The sequence below is a fragment of the Sarcophilus harrisii genome, chromosome 2, assembly GCF_902635505.1.
Source record: "Sarcophilus harrisii chromosome 2, mSarHar1.11, whole genome shotgun sequence".
Classification (NCBI taxonomy): domain Eukaryota; kingdom Metazoa; phylum Chordata; class Mammalia; order Dasyuromorphia; family Dasyuridae; genus Sarcophilus; species Sarcophilus harrisii.
In genome coordinates, this window is record NC_045427.1 from 38,035,933 (window position 1) to 38,060,453 (window position 24,521).

General features: G+C 38.9%; 1 protein-coding gene across 1 annotated transcript in view; it reads left to right on the plus strand.

Moving 5' to 3' along the window:
- The window catches only part of HYDIN (HYDIN axonemal central pair apparatus protein), a 404,272-nt gene extending 380,544 nt beyond the window's left edge, over window positions 1–23,728 (plus strand). Inside the window, exons 77-86 of the mRNA XM_031949959.1 lie at window positions 107–305; window positions 1,620–1,778; window positions 9,293–9,570; window positions 11,460–11,679; window positions 14,432–14,644; window positions 14,902–15,065; window positions 16,637–16,787; window positions 20,004–20,234; window positions 20,871–21,095; window positions 22,269–23,728. Coding sequence (XP_031805819.1) covers window positions 107–305; window positions 1,620–1,778; window positions 9,293–9,570; window positions 11,460–11,679; window positions 14,432–14,644; window positions 14,902–15,065; window positions 16,637–16,787; window positions 20,004–20,234; window positions 20,871–21,095; window positions 22,269–22,751 — 2,323 coding nt within the window. The 3' untranslated portion in view covers window positions 22,752–23,728. The remainder of the gene's footprint in view (window positions 1–106; window positions 306–1,619; window positions 1,779–9,292; window positions 9,571–11,459; window positions 11,680–14,431; window positions 14,645–14,901; window positions 15,066–16,636; window positions 16,788–20,003; window positions 20,235–20,870; window positions 21,096–22,268) is intronic.
- Window positions 23,729–24,521: the final 793 nt, after the last annotated feature.

Genomic DNA, 24,521 nt, shown 5'->3' on the forward strand with positions numbered 1-24,521 from the left:
CCTTTTTTTGTCTAAATCATTTATCCATCTTGGTATATGTTGTGATTTGTTGGTTTACAATATAATTCCCTTTAGATTCATTGTTCTTTCTTCTGTATTTTCTCAGTTTGGATTGTTTGTATACCAACACAGCCCACCTGGAAGTGACTTGGCGGGTTGTTGTGATAAAGCCTGGAAAGAGTATAGAAGTTCCAATCACCTTTTATCCTCGAGAACCTATGTTTTACAAGGAACTCATTCCCTTTGAGATCAATGGACTCTCTCAGCAAATTGTTGAGATCCAGGGGAAGGGCACTGAGATGAAGGTAAGAAACAGAGAATTTTAACCCAATTTTTCATGATGTAACCCATGAGTTGTCTCCTGATGAAGCCTCAGGATCTTTTCTCAGAATCATATTTTCAAATATATAAAACAGAGTAGAATTTAAAAAGGAGACCAATTATATTGCAATACAATGACTTTTTAAGTCCATGTTTAAGTGCCACATTAAGTACCTCTTCCCGAAAAAAAACTTAATTTTTGACATTCTCTCGCCTCTTTTTGCTAATTACCTTCTCCACACTTTTCTCTCTATAACCCTCCTTTCTTCCTCACTCTCATACCTTAACCCCAACCCCACCTACCTTGTTCTAGTTCTCCATCAACTAATCCCCACCCATACTAGCAATTGCTGAAGTTACCAATCTTGGAGGGATTTGGATTTTAATTAAGCATGCTTGAAAATAAATTTTTAGAAACAAATGCATTTTGGGACAAATGGTAATAACGTATTTTGGGACAAAGGGGACAAGGAACCCCTTACATGACAGTGCACCACACAGGCAACTTACTACTTTGCTTGCCCAGGGTCACACCTCTCTAAGAGATGCCTCTGAAATATTAAAATGTCAGACGTGGAAGAATGGCCCAGTGGGCAGGGTGTTGGGTTGGAGGTCAGGCAGATAGGGGCCAAATCTTGCTTCAGATACTTTATAGTTGTATGACTGAATGAGACACATATCTTCTGTAAAATGAAAGGATCAGATTTGGGGGCCTCCCAGCTTTTAATCTATATTTTTATGATCCAGGGAAAGAAGAATATAGATAGTACTTTTTTATAGGAATTTTCCTTTACAATGGAGGAAAGAAGGATAGAGGGATAAGCAGAGAGAAAGAAAAAATGAACTTGATTGTGCTTCTATATTTAAAACATAAGTGGGCATTATTATCCAGGGGTGACTTTTGCAATAAATTGTGCATGGTGTGTGTGGTTGTTACCATGACTTTGCTGCTATTATTTTTTCAGGGGGAATAGGGAGAAGGTCTAGGCAGACTGCCACCTTGGGAATTTGTCTGACTCACTCTATAGAGAATTCTCCCTACTCAAAACACCTCATTTTTATTTAATCCCTAATTCTCTTTTCACGGTTATTTCCCTATCCCATCTGTCACCCCCTTCATTTTCACCCTTCTTTTTATTTGCATTTATTTCACTATTTTCTCTCATCTTTTAAATCACCCTCAATAATTGTTCTTTTCTTTGCTTTCATCCCTTCCTTCCTTCCCTCCATCCATCTTGCCTTTCAACTTCCTCCTCTTGAACATCCATGATTCTTTTTCCTTTTTCCCTCTCCCATAGGTCACAGTCTTGGATCCTGAAAATAGGATTGTGAAGTTTGGAGCTCTCTTACCAGGGCAAGTAGTCAAGAGAACCGCCTTAATTGTGAACCACAGCCTCATCTCGCTGACTTTTAACCTAGTAACAAAGTTCAATGTTATGGAACTCAGAGAAGTCAAGGTAAGGTGTCCCAAAGTGCCTAGCTCAGTTTTCATCTCTTTTTAATAGAAGATATTTCTTTATTTTTTTTAGAATTTTTTTTATTATAATAACTTTTTTATTGACAGAACCCATGCCAGGATAATTTTTTTACAACATTATCCCTTGCACTCACTTCTGTTCCTATTTTTCCCTCCCACCTTCCACCCCCTCCCCTAGATAGCAAGCAGCCCTAATAGAAGATATTTCTGCATCTATGAGGTTCTTTTATTTAATTTTTATTTTCCCAAGTTAAACATGAAATAACTTTTTTTGGTTATACATGTAAATTCATTTTTTACATATTACCTTATGAAGTTCTTTTTCATTTTAATTTTTCCAAGCTACACGTAAAACAAACAACTTTTTGGGGGTTATACATGTACATTCATTTTTTTACATCTTACTTTATGAGGTTCTTTTTTATTTTTCTAAGTTACATATAAAACAACTTTTTTGGTTATATTTATACATTAATTTTTTACGTATTTCTTTATGAATCATGCTGGAAGAGAAAAATCAGAACAAAAGTGGAAAACAACTTGAGAAAAAAACAAAAGAAAAATGAAAATAAAGTAAAGCTAGCATATAAGTCTGTGATAGTTGATCATCACAGTCTTGCTTTTATTGTGTACAATGTATTCCTAGTTCTGCTTGTTTCACTCAATATCAATTTGTGTAAATTTTTCCAGGCCTTTCTAAAATAAGCTTGTTCATTATTTTTATAGAATAATAATATTCCATTACCTTCATATACCATAACTTGTTCAGCCATTTGCCAACTGATGGACATCAGTTTCCAGTTTCTTGCTACTACAAAAAGCCTGTCACAAACATTTTTACACATGTGGGTCCTTTTCCCTTTTTATGATTTCTTTGGGATAGAAGCCCAGTAGAAACACTGCTAGGTCAAAGGGAATGCACATTTTGATAGCCCTGTGGTAAGAGTTCCAGATTGCTCTCCAGAATGCTTAGACCATTTCATAATTCTACCAACAAGGCATTAGTATCCTAGTTTTCCCACATCCCCACCAATATTTATCATTTTCTTTTCCTATCATCTTAGTCAATCTGAGAGATGTGAAATGGTACCTCAGAGTTGTCTTAATTTGTATTTCTTTAATTAATAATGATTTAGAGTATTTTTTCATATGACAATAGATGGCTTTAATTTCTTCATCTGAAAATTGTCTGTTCTTATCCTTTGATCATTTATCAATTGGGGAGGACTTATATTCTTATAAACTTGATGGGGCCTTTATCAGAAACACTGGCTGTAAAAAAAAATTTTTCCCAGCTTTGTGCTTCTTGTCTGTGTTGGTTTTGTTTGTGCAATTTTTTTTAATTTAATGTAGTTAAAGTTTTCTATTTTGTATTTCATAATGTTCTCTAATTTGATCATAAATTTCTCCCTTCTCCAAAGATCTATAGGTAAACTATCTCTTGCTCTTCTTATTTGCTTATAGTATCTCCTTTTATACTTAAATCATGTAACCATTTTTACCTTGATTTGGTATGAGGTGTGAGAAGCATATCTATGCCAAGTTTCTGACATATTATTTTCCAGTTTTCCCAGAAATTTTTGTGAAATGTGAGTTTTTAAACCAGAAGCTGGAATTTTGGGTTTTATCAAGTACTAACTTACTATAATCATTGATTTTTGTGTCATGTGTATCTAACCTATTCCATTGATCCACCACTCAATTTCTTAGCCAGTTCTATATATTTCTGAAGACTGTTGCTTTATAATAGAGTTTTAGCTGTGATACTGCTAGGCCACCATCCTCTGCATTTTCTTTCATTAATTCCCTTGATATTCTTGTTCTTCCACATGAATTTTGTTATTCCAGATGAATCTTGTTGCTCAAGAAGAATTTTGTTGATATTTTTTCTAGCTCTCTAATCTTTTGGCATTTTTATTGGTATGGCACAAAACAAGTAGATAGAATTGTCATTTTTATTGTATTAGCTGAGCCTGCCCAAGAGCAACTGATATTTTTTCAGTTGTTTAGATATAACTTTACTTGTGTGAAAAGTGTTTTGTAGTTGTGTTCATAAAGTTTCTGAGTTTGTCTTGGCAGGTAGACTCCCAAATATTTTATTTTGTCCATAATTATTTTAAATGGAATTTCCCTTTCTATCTCTTGCTACTGGGCTTTTTTAGTAACATATAGAAATGCTGATGATTTGTGTAGGTTTATTTTATATTTTGCAATTTTGCTAAAGTTGTTAAATTGTTTCAGGTAAATTTTTGGACGATTCTCTAGGATTCTCCAAGTATACCATCATATCATCTGCAAAGAGTGATAGTTTTATCTACTCATTACTGCTCTAATTCTTTTCATTTCTTTTTCTTTTCTCATTGCTAAAGCCAACATTTCTAATATAATATTGAATAATAGTTGTGATAATGGGCATTTTTGTTTCACTTCTGAGCTTATTGAGAATGCATCTAGCTTCTCCCCATTACAAATAATGCTTGCTGATTTTTTTAGATAGATACTGCTTATCATTTTAAGGAAAACTCCATCCATGTCTATGCTTTCTAGTGGTTTTAATAGGAATGGGTGCTGTATTTTGTCAAAAGCTTTTTATGCATCTATTGAGATTATTATATGATTCCTTAGTTTTGTTATTGATATGGTCATTTATGGCAATAGTTTTCCTGATATTGAACCATCTGTGCATTCCTGATATAAATCTCACTTGGTCATAGTGAGTCAACTGATAAGTTATTCAAATCTCTTTGCTAATATCTTATATAAAATTTTTGTATCAGTGTTTATTCTGATAATTTTCTTTCTCTGTTTTGGCTCTTCCTGGTTTTGGTATCAGTACCACATTTGTATCATAAAAGGAATTAGGCACGGCTCCTTCTTTACCTATTTTTCCAAATAGTTTATGTAGTATTGGAACTAATTATTCTTTAATGTTTCACAGAATTCACTTGTAAATCCATCTGGTCCTAAAGATTTTTTTCTTAGGGAGTTTACTGATCACTTGCTTTTTTTTCCAAAAATGAGACTATTTAAGTAATTTTTTCCTCTTCTGCTAATCTAAACAATTTACATTTTAAAAAATATTCGTCTATTTTAATTAGATTGTCAGATTTTTTGGAGCAAAATAGTTCCTAATAATTGCTTTAATTTCTTCTTGATTGGTGGTAAGTTTAATCTTTTCATTTTTCATGCTGGTAATTTGAGTTTTTCTTTCCTTTTTCTAATCAAACTAACCAAAGATTTAGCTATTTGTTGGTTTTTTTCATAAAACCAACACTTAGTTTTGTTAATTAGTTCAATAGTTTTCTTATTTTCAATTTTATTAATCTCTCTTTTGATTTTCAGAATTTCTAATTTGGTATTTAATTGGGGGGGTTTTGATTTGTTGTTTTTCTAGCTTTTTTAGTTGAATTCTCAATTCATTGATCTCCTCTTTCTTGGTTTTAGTCTTGTAACTATTTAGAGTTATAAAATCTCCTAAAAACTGCTTTGGCTTCATCTCATAAATTTTGGTATATTGTCTCATTATTGTCCTTCTCTTGGATGAAATAATTTGATTGTTTCTATGATTTATTGTTTAATTCACTCATCCTCTAGAATTAGATTATTAAATTTCCAATTGATTTTCTAGTCTATCTTTCCTGGACTCTTTATTGAATGTAATTTTAATGCATTGTGACCTGAAAAAAAGGAAGCATTTGACTATTTCTTCTTGTTTGTTTGTTTTTGTTTTTGTTTTTGCTGAGGCTATTAGGGTTAAGTGACTTGCCCAGGGTCACACAGCCAGAAAGTGTAAAGTATCTGAGAGATTAGATTTGAACTCAGGTTCTCCTGACTTTTATCCATTGTACCACCTAACTGCCCCACATTTGACTATTTCTGCCTTTCTCAATTGATTGTGAAGTTTTTATCCCCTAATGGTCACTTTTTGTGTAGGTGCGAAGAAAAAGGTATATTCCTTTCTATCGCTATTTAGTTTTCTCTAGAGATCTATTATATCTAAGTTTTCTAAGATTCTATTAACCTCCCTAGCTGGGCTAAACACCTCTTTCACTCCAGTGAAATTATCTTTCTTGAAGTTCTTCCAGTCTGTCTTGAGCTGAAGAGTGGTTTCATTCTGTCAAACACTATTCAGAAGCTGGGTTTTGTGTGGTTTTTGAGAGAAAACTGGGGAAGTTCAAGCACCTTCCTGCTTCTCTGCCATCTTGGCTCCTCCACCAGAACTAATTTTCCTTTTTTAATAACATAAGTTCTATTACAGTAAGATGTACCTCTGGCTCTGAGATGCGTTCTTGGCCAGAGAAGCTAGGTACCTGGGCATTCTCTGTGTCATATCACATAATGGTCAAATAATAAAGATATCAACTCAGAAAATCCCATTTCCACAGGGGATCCCAGTAGCACAAATCTGTAAATGCTCTGTATGTCATTCATCTACGGGGCAACCTTACTGAGAGAAGCCACCAAATATTCTCTCAAATGAGAGAATCTTTATGAAGTGCTTTTGGTTATTGCTATTTGGTTATTTTGAAAACTCATTTTCCTCATTTGGGGTTTTCTTGACAGAAATATTAGTGGTTTGCCATTTCTTCTCCAGATCATTTTACAGATGAGGAAACTGAGGCAGACTGGGTAAAGGGACTTTCTCAGAATCACACAATTAATGAGTGTTTGAAACCAGATTTGATTTCAGAAAGTTGATTCTTCTTGACCCACCATTCTATTCACTATACCACCTAGCTGCCTATAAAGTGCTTAAGATACAGCATATAATAAGCAAAAAAAAATCATTTGATATGTATGTGTATATATATACATATACAAATATATACATATATATACCAGTTAGATAGTAGAATTAGATAGTAGAATACACATATATACATATACATATGCATGCATAGATATACATACAGATATATGTATATATAATATATATTATACATATATACATATACAGTGTATATATAAATATGTATATATACATATATTGTATATATGTAAATATGTATATATATATATACATGTATTAAAAATCATGGAATAGCATTACACATAAAGAGAGAGGGACAGAGACAGAGAGACATACACAGAGAAAGAGAGAGAGAGAGAGGTAAAAGATAAAATTTCTCAAGATGTTTATATATGATGGAGATACTGAGCTCAAGTATTGCCTGATCTAATCTTTGACCCTATTCTTTTATTACTGGATCAGCAGTACTTTACAGCCCTAAACATCAGAAAAAAAACCTGTTTCATTAGGATAGTCTTAAGAACAGATATAAATATTGCAAACATTTATTAAGCACCAACTGTAAAGAGAGCAAACAACTAGGATTGGAGGGAAATGCAAAATGTCGATGAGACATTCTCTGAATAATTTGATTATTCTTTGAATAATTTGTTGGTGAAAGACACCAACACAGAGAAGTATAACAGTGCCTAGAATTATCAGACTGCTACTGAAAGGGGCCTCAGAGGTTAGAAAGCTGAGGCTGTGACTTGCACAAAGTCACACAAATAATAAGCAGGATTTGAACCTGGGTTCCCTGACTCAGAAGCCTAGAGAAGTATTTTCATGGTGGCTGCTTTAAGAAGCATTATCTCATTTAATCCTGTAAATTCTGAAGAAGAAGGTTGGGCCTGAGCAAGAAGATCCAGAATGGATTCCTGGAAGAGACGGCATTTGAGATGGTGTGGGAGGATTAAATAGGCAAAGAAGAGGATGGGAGGGATGAGGACTTCCTAGGAATGACCTAAGATACAGTGATAAAAACATATTTATGGGACAGAGTAGTCTGTCTAGAAAAAGTTGAGAGTCCCTGGAGAGAAACCGGTGAGCTCATGGGTCAGGATCATTAGGGGTTCTTTTACTTTGATGACTTCATTCTGACAGCAGAATGACTCCCAACCCCGCCACGAAGGACCCAGAGTTGGGCTTCCAGCCCTAGTAAGCAGAGCTCAGGAAGGACTGTCCCTTTTCAGCATCCTGACCCATTCTTTCTCCTAGCTGAATCTTAAAGATAACTAGGGGGCAGTAGATGGAGCATTGGGCTTAGAATCAGGAAGACCTAAATTTAAATGCAGCCTCAGATATTTACTAGCTCTGTGGCCCTGCACAAATTACTTGACTTGCGTTATCTCTGTTTTTTAACAACTGTAAAATGGGGATAATAATAGTACCTACCTCAAAGGGTTAAGATAATATTTGTGAAGTGCTTAGCACAGTGCCTGGCACATAGTTGGTGCTTCATAACTACTTATTGCCTTCCTTTTCCCACTCTGGGATAACACCCACTTCTGCTCTGGGACTGAAATGAAGGAAATAATCAGCAGAAACAAAGTTAGGCAATACTAATACATTCTCAAAGCTTTCTTCCCTCCCTCCCCCCTCCCCCCAAAAAAGCCTGTGAGGAAATAAGAGCTATTGTAAAGCATTTTTCTCAGCCAAAAATTTTTATTAAAGCTTTTTATTTTCAAGATATATGCACTGAGATTTTCAGCATTCACCCTTGCAAAATCCTGTGTTCCAAGTTTTTCTCCCTCCCTTCCCCCATCCCCTCCTTTAGACAACAATTAATCCTTGTATACAATTCTTCTATACATATTTCCCCATTTATCTTGCTGCACAAGAAAAATCAGATCAAAAAGGAAAAAAATGAGAAAGAAAAATACAAGCAAACAACAACAAAAAGAGTGAAAATAACTAGGTTGTGATCCACACTCAGTTCCCACAGTCCTCTCTCGGTACAGATGACTCTCTCCATCACAAGATCATTGGAACTGGCATCAATCATCTCATTGTTGAAAAGAGCCATGTCCATCAGAATTGATCTTGCTGTTGCTGTGTACAGTGACCTCCTGGTTCTACTCACTTTACTTTCAGCTAAAAATTTTTTTTTTCTTTGTAATATGAGTTTATTCCAGGAATGGAAAAAAAAAATTTAACATTAGGAAATCAACTAGCATAGTAAATTACATCAATAATAAAGCCAACAAAGGCCATTGAAGACTCATATCTACTCACTCATGGTTCAGCTAAAATTTTTTTTAAGGAAATAAAAACCTTGTCTAATAAGATGGGTGAGGTGGAAAAAAATTAAGCTGGGTGACTTAGGATCATAACTCCTAGTGTACCTCATAATTTCACAGATAAGGAAACAGTCCACTTGGTAGCAAGGCCCCCTCTGGCTCCTACACCAATGCTTTTTGCATTGCCCACCACAAGGTGCCAGCAAATATACATCTCAGATTGTGTACAACTTTAGGGAAGACGGATGACATCTCTTAAGTCCCATTTCCTCATCTGTACAAGGAAATTTAACTAGAGCCCCTTCCACCTCATGCCCTATGATTTTATAAACCTAGATTTTATGGATGTGATGTGATGCCCCAAGAGGCTCAGGACCCATTGTGGACCAACCATTGGCCCACTAGGCCAGTTAACACAGAGCTTGCCGACTGCCTACTCTAGTATTTGTCTTTCTGCCCATTCAGGTTATTACCATAACACCTTGTTTCAACATTACTCTGAAGCCCCAAGAAACCTGTAAAGTGGATATTGTCTTCTCCCCCAATAAACGTGTCCCCCAGTTTAATGAGGAGGTAACCCTGGATTACACGGGGTGCCTGCGTCCCCTGTTTCTCATCAATGGCTGCTGCCAAGCCCTGGAGATCACTCTGGACCAGGAGCACATCCCCTTTGGGGCTGTGGTCTATCAGTCTCATGCGACGCGTCGGCTCCTCATGATGAACACTGGGGACATTGGAGCCAGGTAGGGGCTGTGCGTCCAGGCTGCACCTCAGCAGCCCCCCGCTCAGGAGCAGCCATCCCCATCCCCCCATCAGGGTAGTAAGAGACCTGAATTTCCCATGGGCACCCCCCCCACCCCTTACTGTGATGTGCCGGCAGCAGCCCTGCTTCTCTCACATCCTATCGAGTCCCTCCTATTTGTCAGTCAGTCCACAAACACTGACCACGCACCTGAGCTAGTCTCTGTACGGTCATTTGGACGTACAGAGAAATATGTCCTCCAATGGGTTATTGGACTGCCATGGACTTGTGCTTCCTAGTTGAGAACCAGACTCTTTAGAGGGTAGATGAAATGACCAGGAAGTCAGGCTGTCTCCCAGCTTGCCCCATGGGTGTTTGGAGGGACTGTCACCTCCTGGAATGGGAAGCATGACCGAGGAGCATCATGCTCTAATCATCACATTCCTTCCATTCACTCCCTTTCATTTCTACTCCAGCTTCCCCAAGAAGGGTGCTTGGTATTTATGTATCCAGAACTATACACATACATACACACAAACACCACGAGGATGTGGATGTATACTATGTCCTTGTCCTTTTACCTGCAGAGCCCTGTATAAACTGGATATAAATATCTGATTGAATGGATTGCTCTGCATAAAGAAGAGTTGCAATATGGGAGATGATTGATACAAGCCATTAGCAGGAGTTTTATATATTTATATTGATTTATTATATTTTATTAATATAAATATTATAAATTATAATATAAATATTGTTATATTTATATATTATATATATATTCCTATTTCTGGTGACATTAGAAAGCCTCAATAACTCTACTTTGTTAAGAGGGAGCTGAGAGATGTCTAGCCCAATGCTTTCACTACATAGATGAGAAAATAAAGGTCCCAAAAGGGGATGGGATCTCCCCATTGACTCACAGTATGTTAGGGGAATAGATAGGACCAGCAGCCAGACTTCCTCCATGCTCTGTGAAAGGAGCATAAGCCCACATCATGCAGCTTCTTAACACTAGCATCGGCTTGACTTGTATGCCCTTTGGGATTTCCCAGGGGCTCCTGGGGACCAGCAGTTCTTGCCTTATTTTTTCTGAGGATGCTGTTGACTTGTCTTGCCTCCCAAGCCAGCTACCCAGGCTTAAAAATAGCAACTTAATCCTTGGCTTCCAGTAAACTGCCTCAATCTCTTCCTGTCTTCTGACTGCTGCCTTCTACTTCTACAACATGCCATGTCTCCCTCCTCCTCTGAAACCCTCCCTTGATCCTCCATCCCTCTCCCTACTGACCTCTATCTTCTCTGCTAGACTTCCTGAAGGGTCCATTTTCTCTCCTCACACTCTCTCCTTGACTCCCTGCAATTTGGCTTCCAACCTCACCAAAGGCACTGTTGATCCTTGATTGCCAGATCCAATGGCCTTTTCTCAGTTCTCCCTCCTCAGCCTTTCCTCAGACATTGTCCCTCTCCCCTTCTGCCTTCCCGCACCTTCTTTCCAAAGTGCACTCTTTGGACATCCATGGCCCCTCCCCGTGTCAGCTCTCGACATTTGCTCTGGCCATCCCCCATGCCCAGAATGTTTTCCCTCCTCATCACCAAGCCACACCTTAGTAAATGCCTTAATAAATATGTACTGACTGGCCAGTATTTACCAAGCATCCGTTAGTGCCAGGCCCTGCGCCTGTACTCCAGGGTACAAAAAGAGGCAAAAGACAGTGCCTGCCCCCAAAAGGAACACCCTCTGGCAAACAAAATAAATCGGGGTAATTTCAGAGGGAAGACACTAAGCTGGAGGAGGACCCTAGAAGGTTCCCTGTAGAATGTGGACCACTGGATTTGATAGACAGTAGTGGGTATACCTTTACAATTCTCTTTTTTTCTTTGTCTGAAAAGATTCCAGTGGGATTCCAAGAAATTTGCACCTAATTTCTCCATTACCCCAACCAAAGGCTACATCACCCCTGGGATGGAGGTTGCTTTTGAAGTGATCTATCGGCCTACAGAGCTGGGCAAGGAGAGCCTCTACAAAAACTTGCCCTGCACCATCCAGGGGAGCAAACCTCTCCTGCTCACCCTGTCTGGAGTCTGTGTGGGCGTGTCCGGAATAAAAGAGGTAAGTCTCTCCCATCCACAAACAGAAGAGCCCAGATCAAGCGGTGTAATGAGTACAGCAGAGAGCTTTGTGTCCTCAGCGCAATAGTGTGATGTTCTACTGGGCACATTACTTGAAACCCGATTCACATAACACGGATTATCCAGTTAAGAGGCCTCATGTGCTTGTCTTCTGCTAAAGATCTCTCCTATTTCAGGGAGCCCAGGGAGCCCACAGGTGACACTGACTGAGCAGGAAAGCTGCCGAACCCCACACACATACAAGAGAAGCACTGGTTACAGGCCTTCCAGTGCCCGCCGCTGGAACAGAGTTCCCCTGATAGAATTTGGGGTAGGCAGGATTGCCCGTGCCTGGGAGACCACTGGACTTGGAATAGATTAATAAATGACTGGCTCCAGCCACCACCGAAAGCCGTCTGCTAAGTCACAGAGAGATTGCCAGCCATGTCAGGCTGTGGAGCAAAGCATGTCCCATGAAGAAATCAGATGCTTGAAATGTTGAAGCATGTAAATATATATATATATATCTATATCTATATATATATATATATAGATATAGATATAGAAATAGCTCTAGCCTTAGCAACGTACATGGGAAAGTGCTCATTAAATAGCCTGCAATCTAATAAGACCAAAATGGGTAGACCATCATTTGTCAACCTTTTTAGTCTCAGGACCGCTCATAAAAATTATTGAGGACCCCCAAAGAGATTTTGTTTATATGAATTCTGGCACATTTGAAAATGATTCTTAGGAGCATGATCAATTTATTAGTTAGGCTACCAGTAACCAGTAAATTGGATTAATGATTTCTCTCAATGCCAAAGATGCCTTCTTATGATTCCAGAGAGTTTCAGAATTTGATAGGTTGGGAAGACAATACAAGATAGACAGTATTATGGAGGCGAGGATGACTTGATTGGTTAGAAACTGGGAAGGTTAGAAACTAGGACTAAGAAATGCTGATTGAATCCAACTACAAGGTTAAGGATAGTGGGCCAGACATCTTTGGATTGCAAATCAGATATCCTTGAAGGACAGTTTGATGGCAAAGATGCTAGACCAGAATCCTTTGTGTCCACCTACCTCCTTCAAGGATGACAGATTTCCTTGACACAAAAATAGAACTGTGATAGAGAACTAGATTTCTAAAGTTAACTTATTATAGGCCAGTTGAATTTCTAAACTAAATTCAGAGATAAAAGAATCATGACCTAACAGTTACAGGACTAATTTAATTAATTTTTAAATAGGATCAATTTTTAAAAAGAGGCAGAATCAATCTGATTATTTCAGTTATGTCTATCAATATTTACCATTCTAGAAATTAAAACATAAAGTTGTATTATTTAATTCATTTAAATAATAATAATAAACTCATTACATGTTATCATAAATAATTCATTCTTATGAAAAATAGCTGTTTTCTAAAGCCAAGAAAATGAAAAAGGAAGCATTATTTTGTAATTTTTTGCAAATATCTTTAATGTCTGACTTAATCGAAAGCAGTTTGCTTCTCATATCTGCTTCCATATTCAATCTGTTGAGATCTATTATTTTAGGTGAAGTCTTACATGGATATATTGTTAGAAAAGGAAAGAGCATTTTAACAAATACATTCCTCCATGATATCATAAGTTTTTTTGACCTTGTGGTCCTCTCTTAAAACATCTTAGGGACTCCCAGGGGTCTATATAGAAATTACTTGGAGATCTGCTGGTAGCGATTATAAATATATTTTACAATGAAATAGTTTTTCCCTTCAGTGGCAGACTCTTGTAAGGATTTCATCTCACGAGCACTCCAAAGCACTAAGAGCAAAAAGAGCAAAAGTGGAATTGTGATTCATACACACAAGCAGCTTGAACCTCAGCTCCAGGGTGAGCTGCAGAGAGGGAGTTAGGATGCTTCAGCCAACATTTCCCAATGATTTTTCTCTCAACAAACTCACAAGATTAAAAAGAAAACTACAAGGAGAAATTGTTCCCCACATTTTGACATCAAGGAAAAACTAAAGAAGATCAGGGAGAGGTTAGAAAAAGTGAAAAATATGAAAAACTGTTTGAAAGATCATAAAGGTCTCCCACATCATCCCTTTTACTTCTTTCAGGCCAAGAGAGTGAAATACCATCCCAAGGACCCTGTTTATTTCCCTTCTAAAAAAAAGAAACACACAGTTGTTTCCTTAAATCCTGAAGAAAAAGTATAAATTAGACCAGAAAATCTGAAGGGTATTTTTCATTCTGGAAAATTGGTAGAATCTTCATAAAATAGGAATGATATCTCATTTCTTTAAATGAGTTTATGACATCCCCCCCCCTCAATTCTGAACTAGAAGATGTGCAAATATTTAACCTCCATTTTATAGATAAGAAAACGGAGGCACAGAGAAGTTACAAAGTTTGTGCCCTGGACCAGCCAGCTGCAGAGTATCAGCCAGGCTCGAATCAGGTTTTCTGATTCCGAGAAATGACTCAATGCAGAAATTGTGGTCAATAAATTGGAAAGTTCCTGACCCATTTATGCCATAAAACATTACTTTCTCCTTGGGATCCATCCAACTGGCCCACCAGTGCCCAAGCAGAACTTCTGGCAACTGAGAGACCTGTCGCTTGCATTATGAAGTTTAGTTAGCACTTTCCAGGGGGTCCCCATTTCATAACGGGGTGCTTGCCTCCCTCACACCCCCCCAGCACCGGATATAAGGCAGAAGACTTTCCATTGAAGCTAACCTGGGGGCCTCCTTGTTCCAGACCGTGAACTTCAGCTGTCAAGTGCGCTCCAAACAAACCCAGAGCATCATGCTGTCTAATCGCACCAATCAAACCTGGAATCTGCAGCCCATCTTTGAAGGAGAGCACTGGGAAGGGCCAGAGTTTCTCGTCCTGGAAGCCCATCAGCAAAACAGGCCCTATGAGATCACTTACAGGCCCCTCACCATGAATCTTGATAATCGGAAGCATACGGTACGTGGTCTTGTACATCTGCACCCCACTGCCCCTATTAGGTCAATCAGTTCTTTTTTCTTTGGGTTTTCCCCTTCTACAATAACAGCAAGAAAATTTTGTTATCAGTGACTGGGCTTTCCATTATTGGGCTCTCTAGTGTTTCTAGGACTAGGGGAATCCATTAGCCCTGTTAAAGTTTCCCAAAAAGTTCATTCTACTAGTTACTAATAGAGGGCTTTGAGTTTATTTCAGATAATATTGCTTCTTCTCCTCAGGGCTCGGTCTTCTTCCCGCTCCCTGATGGGACAGGCTGGTTGTATCTTCTTCAAGGGACTGCTGAAGCTCCCAAAGCAGTAGCCAATATCTACCGGGAAGTGCCAAGCAAAACGCCCTATGTTGAGCTATTGCCTGTCGAAAACTGGCTGAACAAGGCCCAGAGGTGAGGCGATGGGGGGAGGGGAAGGGGTGTTTCTCAGATGGCCCGGCAAGGTTCTCCTGTCCATCAGAACCCAGAAAGCAGAGCCCATGGTCAGCATGTCAGCCACACAAGCAGAGGGGATAGCTGCAAGTTAAAAATACACACACACACACACACACACACACACACACACACACACACATGTCTGAAAAGGCTGCCCACTTTCTCGTTTGGGGAGGAAGAAATACAAATTTTTAATAAACACAATAAAAGCCAGTCAGATTATAATAACAACATACATTTATACAGCACTTTAAGGTTTGAAAAGTGCTTTATAAATATCTCATTTTGTCCTCACAACAATTCTAGGAGGCAAAGCACTTTTATTACGTCCATTTTATAGATGAGGAAACTAAGGTAGTGGTGAAGTGATCACATAGCTAGAGTCTGAGGGTGAATTAATATTTAGGTTTTTCTGACCCCTGACCCCACACTCTATTCACCATACCACCCAGATGCCTCTCTTGTAATTAGAGGTGTTCTCAGTAAGACGTTAAAATACAACCTTATGCCCATGAAACTGGGACACAGGGAAAAAAGCCCAAAATGACAAAATCCAATCTTGCAAGGAAGCAGGCATTTGATTACGCTGCCAGCAGGACTTTTTGAAAAATAGTCTAGGAGTATACAAGAAAAGGCAAAACAATCACCCCCTTTAACCAACAATTTCTGTTGTTGACTTCTTCTTGAATATAGTTATTAAAAAGAAATAGACCTACCTGTACGAAAATAAAAATTGCTGCTTTATTTATTTATTTGTTATATGGAGAATGTCTGAATACATAACAGCAGGTTAATGTATTTAATGCAATGCCTTTCTAAATGGCTCTAAAAATGGCAGTGAACAAAAAAGCGAGGAAAAAAAGCAAAATGATGTAAAGCAAGGTCAGCCTTATAGATAAGGGAACCTCACGGGACATGAGCCTCATCACGGATAGAAAGCGGTGGGCCTTCCCCAAGGATCTCTTGAGGTCCTGCTGCGGCCCTTCCAAGGTACGTTCTCACCCCTGGCAGTCGCCGCGCCGCTGGGTGGAGTGCCAGGCCCGGCCCTGGGAACCCCGTCCTAGCTGGAGAAGGCACTTAGCGCTGTCTGCCTCTGTTCCCTCATTGGTGATGTGAGCTGAAAAAGGAAATGGCCAGCAGCTCCAGAGTCTTTGCCCAGAATATCCCCCAGGGGTCATGAAGAATTGGACCCACCCCAACAGCAAGAACTTAGGGGTCAGCACCTTCTGCCCACTCTCCAGCGGCCTAGGAGCAGAATGTCATGTGACAGGAAGATGGCCGAATTTGGAGGGGGGTGGGGTTGGGAACTGAGTTCAAATGTGCGCCTTGTTCCTGGCTGCTGAAGGAATCCCAGAAGCTAACCTCTCAGGCCCTTAGTTTTTTCCTTGGGTACAAAGGCCTTTTACACCTCCCCTTTGTGGTCTTTCCTTGCACGTAGAATGGGGGGGTCGAGCCAGATACTTCCAATTCCGCTCCCTTGATCTCCAACAAACCCCAGCTCGGTTTCTGCCTTGTTCCCCACTTCCTAGATTCCGCGTCATAGTGGACATGATTAAGCCAGAGAAGCAGGACCTGAGTATGACAATAAAAGGGCTTGATTACATCGACGTCCTGGCGGGATCCAAGAGAGACTACAAGTTGAACTTCTTTTCCTACAAAGAAGGGATATTCTCAGCAAAGGTAAGCGGAACACCAGCGCTGTCCCGGGCTCTGGCCGTCTCCCCCTCCTGCAGCCAGAGTCTGTCTGTCGATGGGGCTCGACGCTGGCCAACAATTATTCCCATCCATTCCCCAGAGATCAGCAAGGTATTCAAAATGGGGCCCGCTTTTATGAATAACTTTGATAATGAGATAAAGATGATATGTATAGGTCCATATGAGCAAAAGGGAGATAGATGGGCCATTGCATCTCACCTGCTCCCCAACTGCAGCAACCTAGGACACTTAAGGCAGACGGGCTTCTACATGCTGGCTAACAAGCAGGAAATGTGCCAGATAGCAAGTAATATCAAATTCCCCCAAAGAGAACCATCCACACAAAGGGCCCTCACTCAGAAGAATTCAGCCTGGGAGGCACAGTCTGCTCTCTGGGTATTAATGGGTGTTTGATTATTCTCATTGAATATAGACTGCTATTATACAGTCTCCTGGCTAGAGTTCACAGAAACCCCCTGCCTGGGAGACTTTGTTCTACCTTCTGTGTCAGGTTTTGGCAAAAGGGCTCTAACTTGGGGTATCAACAGGGGTAGAAATGCCAAGGCTACTCACACATTGCCTGGCATGAGAAGCCTGAGCCAGGGCAAAGGGTGGCAACACTACAAATATACCTCACTTTATGGAATAGATCTGTTTCTCAAATAAGTTGATTATAAAATAAGCTTTCATCATTTGAATCATAGTTTTGCATTAACCTACATGGAGAGGAAGGTGATGGAGAAAACCATTTATTAACTACCTATTGTGTGTCAGGCACTATGCTTTTACAAATGCTTTCTCATTTGATTATGAAAGTGAGTCTCTAGGGAAGCATATGAAAGGGAATAATAGGGAAGCAAATAGGAAATAATAGGGAAGCAAATGAAAAGTGTGAACTTAGCATCAATGAAGAGAAAACTAAAGCAATAATTAAAAGCTATTTTGCCCAATGATATGCCAATAAATCTAAGTGAAATGGATAATACTCACAAAAAATATAGATTGCGCAGATTAACAGGAAGAAATAAATTACTTAAATTGTTCCATTTTAGAAAAAGAAATTGAACAAGCCTCAGAAAAAATCTCTAGGACTAGATGGATTTACAAGTGAATTATACCAAACATTTAAAGAAAATTAATTCCAATACTATATAAACTATTTGGAAAAATAGGGAAAGAAGGAGTTTTATCAAATTCTTTTTATGACACAGACATGGTGCTGATACTTAAATCAGGAAGGGCCAAAATAGAGAAAGAAAATTATAGACCAGTCTCCCTAATGAATTAGAGTAAGTAATGAGGAAACAAAATTATCACTTTTTGTAGATGACATGATAGTATACTTAGAGAATTCTAGAGAATCAACTAAAAAATTACTAGAATCAACTTTAGCATAGTTGTATAACATATATTAAACCCACATAAATCATGAGCATTTCTATATGTTACCAAAAAAGTCCAACAGCAAAAGATAGAGAGAAATCCCATTTAAAATAATTGTAGATAATATAAAGCATTTGGGAGTCTACCTACCAAAACAAAGCCACAAAATTCTTTTCAGACAAATCAAGTTAGAGCTAAGCAATTGGCAGAATATCAAATGTTCATGGGTAGGCCAACCTAATATAATAAAGACAATTTTACCTAAATTAATCAACTTATTCAGTGCTATACCAATCAAATTGCCAAGAAATTACTTTATAGAGCTAGAAAAAATAATAACAGAATTCATCTGGAAGGATAAAAGTTCAGAAATTTCAAGGGAATTAATTTAAAAATGCAAAGGAAGTTGGCCTAACTGTACTATACCTAAAACTATATTATAAAGCAGCAGTCATCAAAACCATTTGGGTACTAGCTAAGAAATAAGTAGTGGGTTAGTGGAATAGGTTAGGTACAACAAATCACAATAGTCAGTGACTATAGCAAAGACGCCTGCTTCTGGGATAAGAACTCACTATTTGACAAAAAAAAAAAATTTGTTGGTAAAACTGGAAAATAGTATGGCAGAAATTAGGCATTGACCAACATTTAACACCCGCTACCAAGATAAGGCCGAAATGAAAAACAAGGAATGGTCTACCTGTCAGATCTGTGGTGAAGAGAGGAATTTATAGCCAAAGAAATACTAACGAACACTATGAAATTCAAAAATGGACATAATTTTGATTATGTTAAATTTTAAAAATTTTATACAATGAAACCAATATTACCAAAATTAAAAGCAGAAAGCTGGGGGTGGGAGGAGGAATTACATTTATTGTTTCTGATAAAGACTTCATTTGTAAAATACATAGAGAATTGACTCAAATTTATAAGAATACAAATTATTCCCGAATTGATAAGTGGTCAATGGATAGGAACAATCAGTTTTCAGGTGAAGAAATTAAAGCCATTTCTAATCATATGAAAAAATATTCTAACTCACTATTGAGTGAGGTGCCACTTCGCATGTCTCAGTTTAGCTAAGATGACAGGAAAGCTAATGATAAATGTTGGGTGGAGTTGTGAAGTGATTCAACCTTTCTGGAGAACAATTTGAAACTATATCCAAAGGGCTATAAAACTTCATATTCTTTAATCCAGCAGTGTCTCTACTGAGCTTGTATCCCAAAGAGATCATAAAAAGGGGAAAAGGACCCACATGTGCCAAAATGTTTGTAGCAGTCCTTTTTGTAGTAGCAAAAAAACTAGAAATTGAATGGACCTGGCACATAGTAGTCACTTCAATGTTTATTACTGACTCAATCTGTATGTCTGTATACATACACTCACATATACATGTATTTATGTATGTGTGTACAAATAGTCTTTATGCTTGATTCTTTAAGTCTGCCCCTTCTTCCACTGATTTTGTATTAGTGGGAGAGTTTGCCCTAGGTTTAATAGGGAAGATGTTCCTTTGCAATTTTCACATCTACACTTATTTATTAAATGCATTTACTTTTGAAAAAAAAGAACCAGAAGAAAAAGCCTTGCCAGAGCAGGACTAAGGTATAGCCTCTGACAATTGCTTTTAGCATGGGCGTTCTCTCCATCTTTCCCATCTCTACATTTGGGTTTTTCCTCCCTTTGGCACATGACACCCAAGAAAAGGGAATGATAGCTATGATCTTAATCCTCCCAGGCCTTCTCACTCATTTAGGATGCAGCCACGGTGTTCTGAAGTGCTCACTTTCCTGCTCTGTCCCCGGACCACAGGTGATCTTCCGCAATGAGGTAACTAGCGAGTACCTGTTCTACTTGGTGTCTTTCAAAGTCCTCTCGGCCGGGATCATTAAGACAATCGACATGACTACCTTTGTTCGGCAGAGTACCTCAGCCTCCATCAAGGTGGAGAATCCTCTGCCTTATTCTGTTTACTTCACCACAGACTGCCGCGTGCCCGATATCAGCATCCCCTCCCAGTTTGCGGTGCAAGCCAATTCAGAGGTACGGAGCACGATCGCATCTGATCTGGGACTGTTAGTGTCTGGGCTTTTTGTATGGGACATTATCATTCCCTGACTAGTTACATTCTGGAATAATTCAAATAACAGTGGGTTTATTTTCTGAGAGTAAATCTCTCTCTTTTTTTTTTCCCTTCACAATTCTAGCACTGTAAAAGTGATTGAAATGCTTAATAATGATTGAAATGATCAAGAAAATGGGCAGGAGATGAGATTCTGACCATTTTTTTGGGGGGGGGTGTTTTTTTAGTATCAATTATTGGTGATATTCCAGGAATAAGCAAAGCCTCCATCAAGCAAGGTTTGGTGTCTTGAATTTAAAATACACATGGAATGGGCTATTTGTCCCGTAGTACCTAAATTGCTGAGTCCCTAACTCAGGTCCTCAGCAGAATAAAAAAAAGGTAGAAGCATTTTATAAGATGAAGAGGTCATGGATACAGGAGCCTAAGATACCTTAGCTTGAGGAGAAAAAAAAGGACCAAGTCGTTGAGTCTGTAAGTCAATCCCAAGGAACAAGTAACTGCCCTCAAGTTGAGTAAAATCATATCTTCGTCAGCCTTGGGGTTTTTTTCAACCCTATGTTCTGCTTAACCAGAACTTCTTTCTTCTTCTTCAGGCTACAATATCATTTGACTTTCAACCTCTGAAAGCCGGGGAGACTGTTGGGCGACTGAATCTGCACCAGAGTGATCTGGGCACCTACCAATATGAACTCAATCTTAAGGCCTTGCCAAGCCGGCCTGAGAAGCCAGTCTACTTCCAGGTTCCCCTGGGGAGCAATCAGGCCCTGAATGCTAAATTCATTAACTACACCCGTCAGAAGACAGAATATGCATGTAAGGTGAGTGATTGACCCATCTTCTTGGGGCCAAAGCTCAGGCTCCAAAAGATACACTACGGAGGATATAGAAGTCCTAGGAAGCTAAAACTAAGCAGAACTAAGGAATTTCTTCTCACAGAGGCACTTGGGGCAGATCAGAACTAAACTGGAAATTTCCAGGACAAGTTAGCCAAGCAGCAGGTTAGCACCCAGTCTAGTGTCTCCTATTCACACGTGTGCACACATACCTCTCGAGTTTTGTTGCCTCCACCATGCTCAGTGAGTTACTTAAGACTGATCTGGTGGAAAAAATGCCACGAGCCAGATCCACCTCTCCACAAACAACCCCAGATTCACCTAGATCTACCAGTTTTTAGTGAGTTAGTTATAAGAGATTCAAGTTCACTGCCTAGAAAGTAAACTACTTTGACTGAGATGAGGTACTATAGCCACTTCTAGATAAGTAAAAATAAAAGTAATGAGTAAAGATAAATAAAATAAAAATTGTCACCCAGGCAGAATAAAAAATAAAAGCAGACAACCAATGGGAAATCTCCAGCATCAGTTTCCTTTTCCCTTTCTTCTAGGACAGAAGGGTCAAACTCCTATAAAAATGAGGGCCATTAACCTCTACAGAGGAATCCCTGCAAGCCACCAACTGATTTAGAGAGCCACATATTGAGACTATCTTTTATTGAAATTTTATTTATTTTTAAAATATTTCCATTTTAATCTAATTTGAAGTTAGGGCTAAGAAGTTAGGGCTATTGTGGCTATGAAGTCGGCCACATATTTGATATCTATTAACTCTGTCATGTTTTGAAATTAGGCCATCCTGGTGACTTGTCACATTTAAAATTCATACAGTTTGAAACAAAATCCACCAAAAGCAAATATAGAACAAATTTAGATGATACCAAGCCACAAGGTAGTATACCCCTACTTCCTTTCACCATCCCACAAACAATGTAAAGATTAATTTACTCTATAGACAAATGGGCACTGGATCTCTAGGAGGAATCGACTCTTGAGTAAATCTGAGATAACAGCATCAAAACGTTTTCTCTTGAATCAACTCAGTAAGGGATCTCTGAGAATGGATATGCCCTCCCCATCTTAGTGTATTGTTTTTCAACCTACACATTTGCCAAGACTTTCTCTCTGATTCTACGTCTTCTACATCTCCCCTTTCAGACTGACAACCAAGATTTCCATGTGGAGAAGATTGTCTTTGCAGCCCCAGGCGGCCAAGGAGGAACTGAAGTCAATGTGGAAGTCAACTTTGAGCCCAGCCAGCTCGGTGAAATGAGAGGCAACCTCTATGTCTCCTCTCCCATAGGAGGGGAGTACATTATCCCACTCATTGGACTGGCTCAGTACCCCAAACCTCAGGGGCCCATCCAAATCAAAGCAGGTTCCAGCACAATCATTCCCTTCAAAAATGTATTCTACCACCACATGACCTATTCCGTCATTGTGGAGAACCCATCCTTCTCTGTCAAAACCGTTGATACTGTGCGCTCTAAGAAAACTAACAACATCGTCGTCTCCTTTGAAGGAAACACTTCAGGCCACAAAACCCCCATTACCTCAAAGCTCATTGTATCCTGCCTCAGTGGCACTGGCAATGAAGCGGGAATCAAATGGATCTATTATCTGAAAGGGATCACCCCATAGAATTAATCAGGAGTCAATTGCTTATAAACTAACTAAAACCCTTTTCCTTTTGGAATCATCAGTATTTTCTAAACTCCTTAGTCAAGGTTTCTTAGACCACTTCCTCTCCCAAAGCCCATCCTCCACATGGATCCTTTTTCCTAAAGCCCTGGGCTCTTGTCAGGTAAGAAAATCAAGGGGAAATAATGCCCTCTTAAAACTCATCAGTGGTTGACCAAACTCACCAGGGATATATGCATCATCCCTGTAGGGTTTTTCCTAGCACAGAATAATAGAAGTTAGGACATATAAATGAACATATCATAGTCTCATTTTTCTTTAGGTACACCAGCCCCTATCAAATATAGTATATACTTGCAGTCATATAAAGGTATATTTTGGTGTTTTTTTTAATTTAAAATTTTAAATGATTTGCTTACTTATGAATTAAAGACTTTTCTATAGATTTCTGAAAATTTCCTCTTCCCACCAAATCCAACTATGCAATAAAGATCTCAATTATTAAGAAAACATTATGTTACAAGTAGTCTATAATTTTCCACTTCGTATGGTATTACATCACTCAGTATTCTAAGTGGCCGCCAGATGGTATCTTTACGCCAGTGCTATGTCTAAACACAGAATGAATCCAAAAACTGGCTAGTTTATTAAGAGAGGAATAAGTCAATATCGGCCCAACCTTCAAGCGATGATGTTTTGATGTGAGGGGGAATTGTTCCAGGGCCTACCTTCCTGCTTGTAACCCTCAGGCCTACTTTCCAATTCATATTCCTCTCGGGCTTCCAGCTATCTCCATCCCTATCACAGGCCATCCCTGGAAATTACCACGGATCCAAACTTGGTGCCATATGATGTCATTCCCCATAAATCATGTGGTAGACCCAGTGATGAGCGCTGGGAAAATATGGGAGCATGAAGGCTCTTTCCTAGCCCCTGTGTTCCTGGAGCCATCCATATACCAACCAGACTTAGGGTGGAGGTCTCTTGGAGCCCACAAGGTTCTCAGCATGCACACTCACCCCTGTAGTGAGGAAAACTCTAAGGGAGAAGAGGTCCAACCTTATGTTCATGTTGGGACCAGAGAGGTCTCGGGACAAAAGGACCATACTCCAGTACAGTATTTTGAAGTTAGAACTGTCTGCAAAAATAAAGAGCAAACACCAAAGTCAGAAACTTTTAGCAACTATCGTAATACTAATAAGCACGATACTTATAATGCGTATTACCCTACATCACCTCTGACACACCATAGCTCTCCTGGGATGATCCGCAGGAGAATGATCAAAGTAAAACTTTTCTATCATCTTTCCTACTTGTTTGGGGCAATCAACTATTTTCCTGGTCATTTCCCAGTATTCCCCAAAATATAATTTTCTGTTGTTCCTGCAAAAAAAAGTCATTGAAATAAAGATGTATGTGCAAGTCCCAAGACTTTACTCCATCCATAGTCAGATATCCAAAAGATTAGGATCAGAGATTTCCAGGATGAGGGAGAAAGCTCCGGGCCTTTGCAAACAGAGCAGCCTTAACATCCCTAAGAGCCACAGACTGAGGTTTATGAAACATAATTTATTATTAAACATATTATTTTTAAACATAATTTTAAGGTTTTAAAATATCTTACTTGAACCTCACAACAAACCCTGTGGGGCAAATGCTGTTATTCCCATTTTGCAGAAGAGGAAATTGGAAAGGATGACTTGCCCAGGATTACACAGTAATTGAGGCAGGAGCAGATTGAAATCCTTCAGACTCCAAGTCTGGTACTTT